The sequence below is a fragment of the Nematolebias whitei genome, chromosome 4 (assembly GCF_014905685.2).
Source record: "Nematolebias whitei isolate Nwh7 chromosome 4, NemWhi1, whole genome shotgun sequence".
NCBI classification, from domain to species: Eukaryota; Metazoa; Chordata; class Actinopteri; order Cyprinodontiformes; family Rivulidae; genus Nematolebias; species Nematolebias whitei.
Window position 1 is genome coordinate 24,775,128 of NC_056501.1, and position 17,145 is coordinate 24,792,272.

The 17,145-nt window shown below is 39.5% G+C and overlaps 1 protein-coding gene across 2 annotated transcripts; it reads left to right on the top strand.

Moving 5' to 3' along the window:
• Positions 1 to 5,914: 5,914 nt before the first annotated feature.
• Positions 5,915 to 15,514, top strand: rlim (ring finger protein, LIM domain interacting). 2 transcript variants are annotated; one of them, XM_037675348.1, is made up of 4 exons: positions 5,915 to 6,029; positions 11,591 to 11,822; positions 13,128 to 13,232; positions 13,328 to 15,514. In XM_037675348.1, the coding sequence occupies exons 2-4, from the start codon at positions 11,654 to 11,656 to the stop codon at positions 15,064 to 15,066; spliced, it is 2,013 nt and encodes a 670-aa protein (XP_037531276.1). In that variant the 5' UTR covers positions 5,915 to 6,029; positions 11,591 to 11,653; the 3' UTR covers positions 15,067 to 15,514. The 2 variants fall into 2 exon arrangements, with proteins under 2 accessions (XP_037531276.1, XP_037531277.1); XM_037675349.1 differs by lacking the exon at positions 5,915 to 6,029 and adding an exon at positions 12,710 to 12,789 and having other exon boundaries at positions 11,761 to 11,822.
• Positions 15,515 to 17,145: the final 1,631 nt, after the last annotated feature.

The window sequence follows — 17,145 nt, forward strand, 5'->3', positions numbered from 1 at the left end:
GACAAACCAACATTTTTCAGTCAGGTCATCTGGACAGTTTCTTTTTTTTTTGTGCTGAAACTTTTCGCCTTCCATCCAGAAGGCTTCATCAGTCAAGAAAACACACAACAAAACTGATTCTTCCCCCAACAGCTTACTCCAAAGTGGAACAAACCAGTTTTATTGGTGCTAAGATGGTCTCTTTGGTATGCATGTATGCATGTTTGCATGACAAAGTTTTAATTAAAGATTTAGTGTGATCTGATGGCGCTCAGAGTATATATCGGGGATGACTCTCAGCTACTGCCACACCAAGTTTTAGCTCAACAACTATAAAAGTGGCTGAGTTGTAGCCATTTGTGTATCTCATAACTCTGATTAGCTGTGGTGGCCATCTTGGATTGGGTGAACTCTAAAAGATAATCAGTTGTAGATGTGCAACCAGGAACTAACTTCTGTAAATGTCATTAACACACATCCAGTGGTTTATGAAATATTTTGCTAACAGACATAGAAATAAAACCACAGGTAATTTACATGATCACCCATATTTCATGGTGATGAACGATAATTAGTAAAGTTTAAAATGAAAAAATATCTGATTAGAAACCAAGAGCCAAGGGCGATTCTAGAATCTGACCTTTAGGGGTGCTTAGCCCCCAGTGCTGACAGTTGACTTTGGCTTGAACAACGTGGTGGCCACTGGCATCAGAAGCATTTGTAATGTGTGGGGACACTGGTGGCAGGTCCTCCCCAGAAATGTTTGAATAAAGTAGACATTTTCTGCATTATGTTTACCTACATACATAAACACTTGATTCAATAACTATTTTGGAGAGCACAGCACAACAAGAAGTAGCGCTAAGCTAGTGGCATGCAATACAAATGTGCTAGCTAAGATGCTACAGACGTAGCGCTCTGCTTTACATCACACAACCTAATAAACACTTTGTACAAAATCAGTTTAGTGTTAACTGATTATAACAAACAAAGACTAAACTTATTCAACCAGGAGTTGAAACATATATCTACATTTAAAACGCACACAAAAGTAAAACTACCTTTAAGCATTAACTTTAATTTAACCATTAAGCTACAATGCAGTGGTGTAGTCTACGTGATATGCGGGTAGTATACCCACTAGAAAAGCTTAAGAATTTCAGAATACCCACTTAAAAGTGCCCAACAATACAATGCAATACAACTTTATTTATAAAGCACTTTAAAACAACACCATTGGCCAAAGCATCAGGCACAAGTCATTGATACGTTAAACAGCAATTAAACGCTTCAATAACAATCTATCGGTATGCAGAGCTTGTTTATTACATTTGCTTATCCAGCGAGTTATTGTATAATTAATACTTCAGTACTTACTACTTAACACTTGAACATGTTTTGCTTTGATACTGCTTTATAATTCTATAACATGTTTTTAATACAAAGCTAACAGTTGTACAAAGTTTCTTGTTCATTTATTCAAATATAAGCATCAGAGAAAATTGGAAATGTTCAATATGTTTAAAATTCAAAATAAAATGACGATTACATTGTACTAACCAGTGCACTTTGGTTTCTAAGCACAGTATACGGTCTGACCGCAGTAAAGTTAGTTTTACGTTGGACATTCGCGCTCTGTGGCTTCAGCGGTGTCCAACGTCCAACGTAAAGCTAACGTTACTTTGGTATAATCCCTAGAAAAATGTAGAGTACACCACTGATACAATGTCATTATGACAGAAAATGGAGGCTTTACTTGCAGTTACCTTCGTACAGATGAACATGTGGTGCTTCCTGTTTATAACTGTTGTATTCAGCTGCTCATGATGTCGGCCACAGGGCTTTATCATCTCTTACATTTTTCCAGATTCAGTTCAGGTTTTGGAAATGGAATAAACTGTATTACGTCCTCTAAAGCAGGACTATTCAACTAAACTGCTCAGGGGGGCATAGTTACTGAAAGCCAGCAGCTCAGGGGCCGCACATCCAGCAATTAAATACTAAGTATGATCTGTTAGCTTTTAAAATTGTTTGTTTTGTTGCTTTGAATCATAATCGCAATACACCAAACCCAAACTCATAACTAGAAAACTTTGTTGTTCAGGGGTGCTGACTTAAAATTTAGCGGTGCTTGAACACTCCCAAAAAGAGGCTAAAATCGCCACTGTTAGAAACATTTCTTTAGAGATAAGGGACCAGTCGAGGAAATGTTCCTATATCTTCTGTGGTTTTATCATAATAATAGTAACACAAATAAATCTAATCTGCTCTGCTGAACGTTTGTGCTGTGAAATGTGTAAAAGTAAAACCAACCTTTATATTTCCAATTAGCCTGCCAATGTTTGTTACCCTGGAAGACTCCAAGAGGAAAGTCACTTTAATTCCTTTACAAGTCTTGCCGTAGCTCGTGTTTTTTTAATGTCACATCTAATTAGCACTCAGGGTCAGGCGTTTTTCTAGAGTGACTGCTCATCCATAACTTTGAGCTGGGCGGCCGTGGTCCACGCCGCAACTCATTTTGGCACGCTTAATTGGAGCTGGAGATGCAGTCTTGCACCATAAACACATCCTGTGATGTATGCCTCTGAAATTGTCAGTCGGTATTAGCATTGTTTTTGTTCTTTAGTCACCCGTAGCAGATAAGAGAGCCGGGCAAATTATAAGATGGAATGTCTAATGCAAGAGATCAGGAGATCAGGCGCACCTGGAGTTATTAAATGAGAGTCTGCTTGTTTTGTCAGTGCGTGGACAGATACAGGCATATCTGTCACTAAGACAACTGCTTATGCTTTGTTGTTTTAATTATCACTTAGAAGACAATGGTGTGACATTTTTGTTTAAGAAATTAACATGTCTAAGTAATGAACAAAATCAAGACCTGACAAACTTTGTTTCATGTTATTTGGTTGACAGGTTTGATTTACAAGAATTTATTCTCATATTTACCTTTTGTTGTTTTATCTTTATACTCGTGTTTTAGCCATCTTTTTTATATTCATGCTATTGGTTTGTATGAGATTATCTAGTTGTCTTTTTTTGTCTATGTCCTCCTTCTGCTGTTTGACCCTTTAGGGGTTTTATTTTACTTATTTTTTTAATCATTATTGGAAACAATAATTTTTTTCCCCAATTGACTTATCTAGTTTAAAAAGTCCAACTATATCGTGATTAGATTAAAACAAGACATTATAAAATAATGTAACCACGACAATCATCGAAGTGGGATTGTCTAGTGATTTTTTGGGTATAAAATTCGTCAGCATTTAATACTATATACAGTATCGATTATAAATCAAATGTATGAGGTTTAAAACAATAAATAATGATAACAATAATAATAATGGATCAGTTGGTGTGAGATTTTGCAGAAAACTCATGAACAATTAATATCTAACCTGTTGTAGATAGCTCTTTGAACAAATGTTTGAGGAAAAAAAAAAGATTCAGAAGAACAATAGCGTCCTCGCAGGATGGCATCAGTGTAAGACACATAGCTCAGATATTTTTTATTTACAAGTTCAAATTGTCACAGCAGGAGCTAGCTGTGCCACTTCTGGAGTATTATTATGCTCCAGAATAACAAGATTATATATAATCATGTTTAATATAATATAATATAATAATAATTCTGTCAGAATAACAATGCAATGCAAAACTGAGAGCACTGTAAAAGTGTATGAAATTGAACTTGCATAAAATGCCATGAAACTGTTGAGACTGGAGTTGTTTTAAGATGGTTGCAATCCATCTTGTCTTGGTCTCCCACAAACAAGTCATTAGCTCATCAATCCAGACAGAATCAAACACTATTTCACCTAACTTAGGTTGATACAAAATAGTTCTATCACAGGTAAGATACTCGTTATCCATCAATCTATCCATACATTATCTTTACCCGCTTCTTCCTTTTCAGGTCGCGGGAGTGAGCTTAGTTTTTGTTATGATGCGTAACCATGGCAACAAGTCAGTTTTCTACAACCGACAGCAGCTGATTAACATCTCAAAAGCTCAAATAATATCTCAACTACAGCCCCAAATCTCAAATGAGTTGAAAAGGATGTTCTGTGGACGCATTCTCATCTACCTGCCAGCTGTGCTCGGGTACCTGACCGCTGAGATCCTGGAACTAGCAGGAAACACGGCTCATGACAGCGGAAGGACAGGATCGTCCCTCTGCACCTACAGCTGTCTGTCCGCAGCGACGAGGAGCTCAGCAGACTGCTGGGAGGAGTGACCATCGCTCTGGGAGGAGTTCTGCCCGGCATTCGGGCGGCCCTACAGCCCGGGTGAACCGAGAGGCCAGCAGAGTCTGGGTGGACGGATCGGATGACATCTGCAGCCAGTTTCTTAGAATCCACTGTGGGATGGACCTTTACAAGAGATTCTTCCTGTCTACAGCCATCAGCATCTATAACATCTCTTAATGAAATGAGGATAACGAGTTACTACAACAAATAATTTCCCTCTGGGATTAATAAAGTATTTTTGGATTGAATTGAATTATGTCCAGCTATTACTGTGTGAGAGGTGAGGGACACCCTGGACAGGTCTCCAGTCCATCACAGGGACACATAGAGACAAACAACCATTCATAGTCTCACTCTAGGAACAATTTAGAGTTATCAATCAGTCTAACATGCATGTTTTCGGTGTGTGAGAGGAAAGCGGAGTACCCGGAGAAAACCCACGCATGCACGGACACAACGTGCGAACTCCACCCAGAAAGGCCCCCGGACCGGGATTTGAACCATGGACCTGCTCGCTGAGAGGCAGCAGCTCTACCAGTTACGCCACCATGCTGCCCGCTGCCCATACTCATTATTCATATTGTGTTTACAAAACCATCACATCAAAAGATCTGAAATACCACTTTATTTGCTAATAATGGGTCATTTGGATCTAAAACACCGATTTTTATGGCACATTTTAGGTCGTTTTCCTTAAAAATGCTTTTTGTACTGCTCTCAATATAGTAAAACCTTAAAGTCTTTTAAACCTCCCATGTTTCTACATGTTTGATGAAGAGTTTTACTAGTTAAAGGAAAACCAACCAAGAAAAACATAAAATAATCTGTTTGACAGTATTTCAAATTGTGTGACTGTGTTTCAAATTTGCATCAACCAATAAGTCAACATTATATTGACATTTAAACAATGTTTACAAAAACATATTTTGTAAGATTCTTAGAGGAAAGGAACATTTAAGAATATATATTTTAGTATAATATTGTAAGATACTTTATATATAGGCCACAGTGGTTTTTATTTTTATTTATTTATTTAATTGCCTTTTAAATTATAACATTAGTTCATAGTTTGGGGTGTCAGCAGTAGTAGCTATAAATGTGGGAAGGGAGTTATACATATTTGTCCACATCTCTTTAGTTATGGAAGAAGCGCTAAAAAAATAAACATATTAATGTGGGCCTGCAAAAGAGGTGACTAATAAAGAGACAAAAACAACTTAAACAGAAAGTAACACAATTTATACAAAGCAATAATCATTAAGTGAGGAAAATTTAATAAAAGTACAGGTAGTACTTTTTTAGCTTCTTCATACAGTCTAAGGTTTGACCACACGGTGGCGCTACAGCTGCCTTACAGCAGCCATGTTCTTTAAACAAACATCTCTTCGCTTATATTGGGCTAAATTATGCCCTGAGTACAGTATTTCAGGCAACCATTTATTTATTTATTTATTTTAAGTTTCATTGCGTTAGACTGTAAGGTGTGGTTAAATTGCTTACAACTTAATCTATTACTTTACTTTGCTCACGTTTAAGTATCCCCGTCTTGTTTACTACTTGTAAATAAAGTAGTAAATCTACACTTGCACGCAATTTGTGCCATCAAGACATATGTCTACCTAGAAGGCGGAGCTGCGGGCTAATAAACCAAAAGACCATTTCCGGTAAATCATTACAGGTTTCCTACAAGAAAGAAAATGGAATCCTGAGATCGTACTTAGTGAAATCGATCGTTTTTGCTGTACTTCTTAGAAAAAAACAGTCGTCTCGTCTGGTCATATTGGTGCTTACATCCCCGATCAGGTAAAGTATTAGTTATATGGTGACAAACAACATGTTGGCTTTGTTTAATTTCAAACTTACTACTCATTAAATTTGATCTCGTTGCTCTGTACGTCACTGGTTGACGTCGTGTGCTAAGTTAGCCTGCGGTGATGCTAATAGCCTAATGTATTTTTTAAGACACCTTCACAGTTCAGTTAATATCGTCAATAACATATCGAATATGTAAAGAGTAGCATATGCGTTTAATTTATGTTCAAGCTGGGCAAGATTGTATTTTGCTACGTTAAGCGGCTAAGTTAGCTAACATCTCCATTCTTTCAGAACGTTGTTAGCTTGTAGCTTTTGCGCTTTTGATAGCTGTGTTGTTCGTCTGTTGAGCTTTTTGCAAAGCGACAATACAAACTGTACCGGTCTCAGTCACGTCTTATATGATTAGTCAGTTGTCCTTAATATATTCGTTTTTCTTTTCTACTGGTAAGTGATTTCGGTTACTACGTTAAACTAATGTCGGTTGCTAGAAGCTAAGCTATACGATGCCATTTTGTTTTTAACTCGACTTTGACCAATATGTTGCTTTTCGATTTCTTTCAGACATTTGTTTTTATTCAGAAGCGTTAAGCATATACTTTTATTATTTTGTCTTGATAATAATTTACAATGCGAAATTACAGAGTGACTCAGCTTGTTTTTGTTGCTGATATCATGTTAGCTTGTCTGCGTTGTAAGTGCAATTTATTATTTATTAGCCTTTATTTAACCAGTTGTAAGTGCAATGCGAACTAACAGTATTTTGTGGCATGGACTAGTTACATACACGTTTTTACCTCCAATCACTGTTTAGGCATAATAGTATTCTTCCCTGTTAATTTGACTGTCTTACTAGATAGGATTCGAGTTAAATATATTTAAAATACATCCATGCTATCCTGATGCATGCTCAGTAATCCAGGTAAAAAAAAAATCTAAAAAAGTTAAATCTGGTCCTCTGGACATACAAAAAAACAAAGCAAAACAACAACAAAAAAATGTAGAAACGTAGAGCAATGTGGATATCCTAACTGGGCCTTCCTGAAAGCAGAGAAGAAACCCAAACAGGACTCCAGTCAGCCAACAGGTGAAAAGGAGGAACCCAGACCCAGACCAGTGGTCATTCCATATGTTGAGGGAGTATCAGAGAAACTGAGATGTTTATTTTCTAAACATAACGTCCCAGTGGCTTTTAAACCCCAAAATACATTACGGCAAAGACTGGTTCATCCCAAAGATCCAGTCCCCCGGCACAGACAGAGTAATGTTGTGTATGCTGTTCAGTGTCAGGAGGGCTGTGACTAGTCTTACATCGGGGAAACAAAACAGCCACTGGCCAAAAGGATGGCCCAGCACAGAAGATCAACATCATCAGGCCAGGACTCTGCGGTCTACACTCATCTCCAGGCCAGCGGTCACTCTTTCAGGGATGAAGATGTTCACATCCTGGACAGAGAGGAATGATGGTTTGAGAGAGGAGTAAAGGAGGCCATCTTTGTGAAAATAAATTGTCCATCATTAAACGGGTGGAGGCCTCCAGGTTCAACTGTCCCCCTCTTACAATGCTGTGATTGCAAGTATCACTCAGCCCACTGTGAATAGTAAACAGCCATCAGTGTGCTAATGATCCATTGTTAGGCTGATGGTCCTTCTTGATCATGTGATCAGCTGGTTTTGGTTGTCAGCAGCAAACTGGTTGATCCACTCTGAGAAGGTGCTATTTAAGAGACTGAGCTGAATACAGCACCTCAGACTGAGGAAGTCTTTCAGATGAGAGACGAAACGTTTCTACATTTTGTTGTTGTTGTTGTTTTGCTTTGTTTTGTTTTTTTAGTGTCCAGAGGACCAGATTTAACTTTTTTAGATACACCCATGCTAGTTACAATGTTATTGCACTTTATCTGCACTTGAGACTGTAATATTAAAAATTGCTTAGAGTCCAAGTGGACATTTTAAGATATGCTGGTGAAGATTCTCAGTCATCCAGGACATGGTAAATTCAAAAAAGTTCAAGACAGAAACAACTGGACTTTATTTGTAACATAAGATGATTCGTTTCTCATCTGAAGAGCTTTCTAAATTCAAAGGAGGGTGGAGTTAGAGTTGTAAAGCTGAGGTAAGACGCATACAGTGCCTTGCGAAAGTATTCGGCCCCCTTGAACTTTTCAACCTTTTGCCACATTTCAGGCTTCAAACATAAAGATATAAAATTTAAATTTTTTGTGAAGAATCAACAACAAGTGGGACACAATCGTGAAGTGGAATGAAATTTATTGGATGTGTCAAAGTTTTTTAACAAGTAAAAAACTGAAAAGTGGGGCGTGCAATATTATTCGGCCCCCTTGCATTAATACTTTGTAGCGCCACCTTTTGCTGCAGTTCCAGCTGCAAGTCTCTTGGGGTATGTCTCTTTCAGTTTTGCACATGGAGAGACTGAAATTCTTGCCCATTCTTCTTTGCAAAACAGCTCGAGCTCAGTGAGGTTGGATGGAGAGCGTTTGTGAACAGCAGTCTTTGACTTGGCCATTCCAACACCTGGATACGTTTATTTGTGAACCATTCCATTGTAGATTTGTCTTTATGTTTTGGATCATTGTCTTGTTGGAAGATAAATCTCCGTCCCAGTCTCAGGTCTCTTGCAGACTCAAACAGGTTTTCTTCCAGAATGGTCCTGTATTTGGCCCCATCCATCTTCCCATCAATTCTGACCATCTTCCCTGTCCCTGCTGACAAAAAGCAGGCCCAAACCATGATGCTGCCACCACCATGTTTGACAGTGGGGATGGTGTGTTCAGGGTGATGAGCTGTGTTGCTTTTACGCCAAACATATCGTTTTGCATTGTGGCCAAACAGTTCGATTTTGGTTTCATCTGACCAGAGCACCTTCTTCCACATGTTTGGTGTGTCTCCCAGGTGCTTGTGGCAACTTTAAACAACACTTTTTATGGATATCTTTGAGAAATGGCTTTCTTCTTGCCACTCTTCCATAAAGGCCAGATTTGTGTAGTGTACGACTGATTGTTGTCCTATGGACAGACTCTCCCACCTCAGCTGTAGATCTCTGCAGTTCATCCAGAGTGATCATGGGCCTCTTGGCTGCATCTCTGATCAGTCTTCTCCTTGTTCCAGATGAAAGTTTAGAGGGACGGCCAGGTCTTGGTAGATTTGCAGTGGTCTGATACTCCTTCCATTTCAATATGATTGGTTGCACAGTGCTCCTTGGGTTGTTTAAAGCTTGGGAAATCTTTTTGTATCCAAATCCAGCTTTAAACTTCTCCACAACAGTATCTCGGACCTGCCTGGTGTGTTCCTTGGTCTTCATGATGCTCTCTGCGCTTTGAACAGAACCCTGAGACTATCACAGAGCAGGTGCATTTATACAGAGACTTGATTACACACAGGTGAATTCTATTTATCATCATCAGTCATTTGGGACAACATTGGATCATTCATAGATCCTCACTGAACTTCTGGAGTGAGTTTGCTGCACTGAAAGTAAAGGGGCCGAATAATATTGCTCGCCCCACTTTTCAGTTTTTTATTTGTTAAAAAAGTTTGATACGTCGAATAAATTTCATTCCACTTCACGATTGTGTCCCACTTGTTGTTGATTCTTCACAAAAAATTAAAATTTTATATCTTTATGTTTGAAGCCTGAAATGTGGCAAAAGGTTGAAAAGTTCAAGGGGGGCGAATACTTTCGCAAGGAACTGTACATACATACATATGCAGATTGACCTATCACACCTCACAGTAGGGGTTTGTTAAAGCTGGGTATCAGTCTTATAGCTACATTATAAGTTTTTGAAAGTTAAAATCTGAGGATGTCTCAGATTTCAACTTTCAAAAACTTTTAATGCAGCTTTAGTTAGGACTGATACCCAGCCAGTTTCACACCTATCAGGGATGTCATCCATGTGACCAGAGTGGGCCATTTGTGAATTAGATTAACAATAACTTTAACGAACCCCTACTTTGAGGAGTGATAGGTCAGTCTGCATATGTATGTATGTATGTATGCATGTATGTATGTATGCATGTATGTATCTTACCACAACTTTATAACTCAAACCCCACACTCCCTGTTCTTTGACTTGAGAAAGCTCCTCGGATGAGAAGCAAAACGTCTTCTGTTAAAAATAAAGTCCAGTTGTTTTTGTCTTGAATTTTTTTTTATTATAAGATATATGGGTAGACTGTATGCATAGCAAATATACAAAAGTATAAATTTCCTAGGTTAAAAGATTAATTTACAGTATATATCCAGAATAATTTTTTTTCCTATTTGCAATCAGCATTTCAGATGTTTTAAACATTTTTCTGGGACCAGTTACATCACTTATTACTTTTGTTTATTGAGCCTGTAGCTTCAGAAAGTCACAAATAGACTGCATTTATATAGAAACGTTCTTGGTCTTACTGACCACTTGGTGTTCAAGAAATTTTCAAGATGTGACTGAGGAAGCCAGGTTGATGATCACTCCTTCTCTAGAGCCACATCACCACTGCCTACAGTTGAAATGGATCATTTCTTTAGTGAACATTTTGGAAATGCATAACTAAATGGGACAAAAGTGCATGCCAAATATCACTAATGTACTGGTTATTAGCCAGAGTTTTACTTTCATCTGTTTAAGTGTTAAATTTTTTACAAAAAAATCCCACCAATTTAGGATAGAAATACAATGAGGAAAATAAGTATTTGAACACCCTGTGACTTTGCAAGTTCTCCCACTTAGAAATCACGGAGGGGTCTGAAATTTTCATCTTAGGTGCATGTCCACTGTGAGAGACATAATCTAAAAAAAAAAAGAAATCACAATGTATGATTTTAAAAAAATAATTTGTGTGTTACTGCTGCAAATAAGTATTTGAACACCTGTGAAAATCAATGTTAATATATGGTACAGTAGTCTTTGTTTGCAGTTACAGAGGTCAAACATTTCCTGTAGTTTTTCACCAGGTTTGCACACACTGCAGCAGAGAAACAGAGTTTGAGCTCCCTCCAAAGATTTTCTATAGGGTTTAGGTCTGGACACTGGCTAGGCCACTCCAGAACCTTGATGTGCTTCTTACGGAGCCACTCCTTGGTTCTCCTGGCTGTGTGCTTCAGGTCATTGTCATGCTGGAAGATCCAGCCACGACCCATTTTCAATGCTCTTAACTAGTTTTGAAAGCTGAAATGTCTGAAAGACAAAATGTTTCAACCAAGAAGAATCCATCCAGATGACCTGACTTGACGTTTGTGAATTTGTGTACCTGAATGATTGAGCGTGCATCAGGATATATTTTGATCTGAAGCTAAAAGTCTGATGCACATCAATAGGGAAAGTAGATGTCAAGTATAGATTTAAATAAGTGTCATGCTCTGCAGAAGTGCCCAAGGATGTCATAGAAGTCATTTGTATGTGGTTTCCAATGTGCATTATGCTGGTGTAGTTTCTCAAGTCATCAAGACAAAAACTGGATTTCTGTTCTGTAGCTGAAGACATTTCACACTTCTCATCATATTCTAATGTGCATCCTTAGATAATTTTCTCTCTTTTTTGCAGCAAGTGGATCTTACTGAAAGTTGGAGAGCATCTTGTAGAACAACCTTCTTCCCTCCTAGATCAATGGAAGGGTCTGACAATGTTGAGCAGGGTGGCAGTGACCAGCCAGAGTCACAGCGCAGAAGGCAGCTGGATCGCCTGGACAGAGAAGAAGCCTTCTACCAGTTTGTCAACAATCTCAGTGACGAGGACTATCGTCTCATGAGAGATAACAACCTTTTGGGAAATCCAGGTGATGAGGCTTTTTGTTAAATTGTCGATGCACATCATGGTTTTTTAAATAATTATGGGACTATAAAATATAAAAGATGTTAAAAAAAGTGGCATTTCACACCTTGCAGTATTTTTTTTTATTACGTTCCAACTGGTTTGTCCAGATATATAATTTTTAAAAATTTTGTTTTTGAACTGAAAGTTTAGCTTCTACATTGGTTCAGTTGTTGCGTTTATTATTTTGAGCATTCTTTTTTAATGGAGATGGTTTTAAAACTATACTTTTTAATTTTCTGCCAAGGTGGATATTTTATGCACATATTAACAACTTACTCAGTTGATAGAAACTTGTCAGTTTGCCCCAGATTAACAGCTTTATGTTGAGTGTGAGGAGGATGGAGGACCCTACTGTGCTCAGAGTTTGTTGTTCAAAAAGAATTACATCATTATACAACATTGCTGTTTAGGGCAGCAGCAAATATTAAAACGAATGCACGTAGATACACTACTAGCTCATTTTAATTACACTGTTGCAGAACATGGAGTCGCGTAAGTTGTATTTGGTTTGAGAGTATTTGATTAAATTTTATGTTTTGCTTTTAGGACTGGTGTCACACCAACACTTTTGGACTATTTATGGAAACTTGTGATTCAACACCAGTTTACAATAATGAGAAAACATGCTTTTTTTTAAAAGCAAAATGCTGCACTACTTTGCTTTGAGTAAATTAGAACAACACTTTGTCTATGTTTTTTATTATTATTATTATTTAACAGGTGCTTTTTTGACTTTGGATACGTTTTCCTGCTTGATTTTATTCACTATGCTTGCATTTGTGAGTATGCTCAAAATGCACTTGCCTGTGGATTATCGAGGTCATTCAATTTGTTTCTGTCCCTGGACAGTGGGAGGGGGAATGTATCTTTGGAGTGTCCTTTAGTGGAGCACCAAGGAGAGGGTAGTGAACGGACAATGTCATGCCCTGGTAAGTGTGGAGGTTTTTAGTATTGTCCTGTTGGTGGCGTTAAAGAAAACTAATTTCACAGAATAGTTGAACATTGATGCTTGTCACAATCAGTTTACCTTCCACATATGTACTTGTATTTATTTGGTGTTAATTCTGTCCCAGCCAGCTTCTTTTTGTTTTAATGCATTAAATTAATTTTTTTGTTGTTTTCATTGTAGGAAATGGTCTGTTTCTCCGTGCCACCTGCAGTGTCTTGTCTTACAGCTGGTCACTAATGAAAGAGAGTGAAAAATGATCTGCAGTTACTTTGTTGCCAAGAAGTGTCCTAATGGAAGGTTTTGTAATATCTCTTCCAGGAGAGGTGACCGAAGATGAATTGTTTAGTAGACTACAACAAATCAAAGATGGTCCGGAGCAACAGAATAATAACCCAAGCACTGAAAGTCAGGAAGATCAAGTTGGTAGGTGGATAATTTTCCTAACCGTACGAGTATGGCTGTTGAGTTGCAGTCAAATGAAGAAGCAGATTGACCCCTTTTATCTTTGTAATTTCCAGAACAACCGGAGAGCTCTGAAGACCCTCCTGGCGGTGATAGCCTCTTGGACTGGCTAAACACAGTGCGCCGCACCGGCAACACAACCAGAACTGGTCATCGTGGAAACCAGTCATGGCGGGCTGTCAGCCAGACCAACCCAAACAGTGGTGATTTTCGCTTCAGTTTGGAGATAAGCGTGAACCGCAATCTGGCTGAACAGCAAGCAGCTGCTGAAGGGGAGCAGGAGCCCGCTGAGCAGTCCCCTGAAGTTCCTCCAGAAGTTGTTGCAAATCCTGAACCACCAGTACCTATGGAGACAGACGTAGTGGAAGAACAGGTTGTAGAAGAACTTGCTGTCATTGTGGAGCCAGAACCTGAACCTGAACCTGAACCAGAACCTGAACCAGAACCTGAACCTGAACCAGAACCAGAACCTGAACCAGAACCTGAACCTGAGCTAGAAGAGGCTGTTTTGCCAGAGGTTGAGAGGGAACCTCCCAGCCCAGCTGCAGCTCCGCCAGAACAAGCTCCACCTTGTTCTTCTCCACGTAGAGGACAAAGACGAGCCCGCAGCCGTAGCCCAGAACCACGCAGGACTAGGGCCAGGTTAGCCAGAAGTCGCTCTCCACTCAGTTTGGATCAGCTTGATGGTCTACCTAATCCACGACATCCATACACCTCGATAAGCCCCAGTTCTTCCACAGATGCCCCCTCTGTTCCTCAAGTAGAGGGCAGTTCTCGGACTCGACAACATATACTTTCAAGGCAAAATCTGGTTGACGGTGATTTTGGTCCGCCACCCAGGGCTGAGGCCGAACTGGTACCAGAGGGCCAGCCCGTTGGATCTCAGGAAAGCGAGTCTACTGGGGTTGAAGGAGGTGCAGCAGGACGACGTCCCCCAACTATAATGCTCGATCTCCAGGTGCGTCGCGTGCGGCCAGGCGAATATCGACAAAGGGACAGCATCGCCAGCCGGACCCGGTCGCGCTCCCAGAACTCCAACAACACATTTCTTTACGAGAGTGAGCGTGGTGGGTTTCGCAGGACCTTCTCGCGCTCTGAGCGTGCTGGTGTGAGGACCTACGTCAGCACTATTCGAATCCCTATTCGAAGAATTTCAGACGCAGGTTTGGGAGAAGCAACCTCCATGGCTCTGCAGTCTATGATCAGGCAAATCATGACAGGCTTTGGTGAACTAGGCTACCTCATGGATTCAGACTCGGATTCTTCAGATTCAACCCGTGGAACCAGCACGCCTGCAGACTTGGAAACCCTCAACAATCCAGAGGCAAATAACGTGGACGCCCCTGCTGCTGATGTCGATGAACAACCGGTGGCTGCCGGAGTCAGGGGGAGGACAGTTGAGACTGAAGCGGACGAGGGCCTTGCCACTGGGCCTCAGGGTTCTGGTGGCAGGGCTCGACCCAGACCCCCCATCAACCTAGAGGAGCCCAGCTCATTGCCCTTCCTTCGACTCGCTCACTTCTTCCTTTTGAACGACGACGACGACGACCAGCCTCAGGGGCTGACCAAAGAACAGATCGACAACCTCTCCATGCGCAGCTTTGGGGAGAGTGACGCTTTGAAGACCTGCAGCGTCTGCATAACGGAGTACGCTGAGGGCAACAAACTGCGCAAGCTTCCCTGTTCCCACGAATACCACGTGCACTGCATTGACCGCTGGCTGTCTGAAAACTCCACGTGTCCCATCTGCCGCAGAGCTGTCCTAGTGTCAGCCAACCGAGAGAGTGTCATATGAGTTTTAAAAGACGACAAGGCCCCACCCCCAAACTAAGAAATAAACTCAAATTAAATGTTTTGAACAGATGTTTCCACAGCTGGTTTTGTTTTTACATTAATGATGGTAACATTACAGGTTTAATACGGGGTACTTCATCTTTTGACATCAAGACATATTCTCTCTAGTTCGATCTTCACTGCTGCTTTAGATCAAGCAGAGCATGCTGTCGATTAATGAAAGCAACGCCGCCTGCTCTTACTGATGGATGCTGCACACCTTCCAGCTAGTTCAGAGATCTGTTTTTGTCTTAAACCCCAAGTAGCACCTGCAACATGTTTTAAGTTGAACTTAGAGGCACAGTTTTTAAGTAACACCAGTTCAAAGTATTAGCTGTAAATATGCTTGTAAAAATAATTGCAACTCTTTCTTTGTATCAGTAAATTGGTTTTGGATTGTAAATGACCCGTCATGCAGATCTGGCTCATCCTGGCTGCGATTCCTTTAAATCGGTTACAAATAAGTGGTATGTGTGTGCATAGCAGAGCTGCGTTAGACTTTGATGTCCAAAGGTCGTTGCACAAATTTTAGTTCACACTTCACAGTATCTGTTTTTCCCTAATATTCACATAGAACGTCCCTCAATTACAGAGTGCCATTGTACCAGTAAGTCAATTTGTGCATTGAGTTCTTGAGGAGAAAGTCTTGTATTGGCATAAGCTAAACTAAACGAGTTTTTCAACTTTTGGAAGTCTAGTGCTTTTTTTTGGTTTGTTTTTTTTTTTACATTAAAAATGATGCAAAAATAATATCAGAATTGCAGAAGTGTACATATTGATAATAAATGTTGGACTTCTATAAAGTTTTGGTTATGTTCATTTTAAGTATTGTGTCAAAAGGCCTGATATTTAGAACTTTTAATTATTCTCAGTAATGATGATAATCCTACAATCACTGTTTATTTTAGCCAGCTGTTAGTTGCTGACTAGATTTAGGAAATGATTAAAAATTGGCTTTAATGAAAAAAAAAACTTCTCAAAATGAAGGTCCATCTAAATTGTACAAGTTTTCTATTAATTAGTTAAACAGTCCTAGTTTAGACTCAGACATCATGTTTGGATAAATTCATTCTGTAAAGATCAGTGGAACGACGTTAACTGCTTTATGAGCAAATACTTCTCAGACTGATGTGCTTCACGTGCAAACGTTCCAAGTATTGGAATACAAAACTTGATATAAGTGTATATCATTAAAATGTTTATGGCGGAAACCTAAATGAAGTTGATTACCCTTTTCAGTATGTGTTGGAAGTTCAGTTTCTTTCGGAAGTCATGAAGGTTTTTAAATGTTAACGAACAGGAACGCTGGCTAAAGGTAGAAAAGGGCATCGCAGTGAATGCCACCCTGTCATGTTTCACACTTGTTTCACTGTTTAATGTCTTAACAATTATTACTTCTTCTTTTTTTTTTGTGGGACTTAAACATTTGAACGCGAAGACGTTATTAATTACCATAAACATGTAAATGAATTGTGTGTTTTTCTCTGAGGTCGAGCTTCGGTTTGGCCTTGTTCTGTGACCCACCCAGTGCAGGATGTTAGCTGGGTGTTAAATGAAACTAACCGCTGAATTAAACAAGTTGTTATGCTATGTGATGCATTCATCACAGATATTTTCTGTATTTGTGCTTTTTTAACCGAGGCATGTATTTGATAACGTTATGGGTTCATAATGCCTTTGTTTGAAACTTTTCTTATTGTTTTTAATGTGCGTTTTATTGTAAAAAAAACTATATGAAGTGTTCCAATACAAGCTAGATCATAGTTGTGCTCTGTATTACACATTACGAGCAGCACGATGGTTTGGTGGTTAGCACTGGTTCTGCACAGTTTGGACCTCGGGTCTTTCTGTGTGGAGTTTGCACGTGTTTGTGTGGGTTTTCTCTACGTATTCATGCTCAGGTACTCGACGTGCATCTTCAGACCCAGGCCTCCCTTGCAAAAGAGATCTGTGAGATTTGCCTGGTTAAACAAATGATGAAGCACACACAGTATGCTCTACGAAGGTTCTCGCATACACTTTAAAGAAATCCATTTATTGT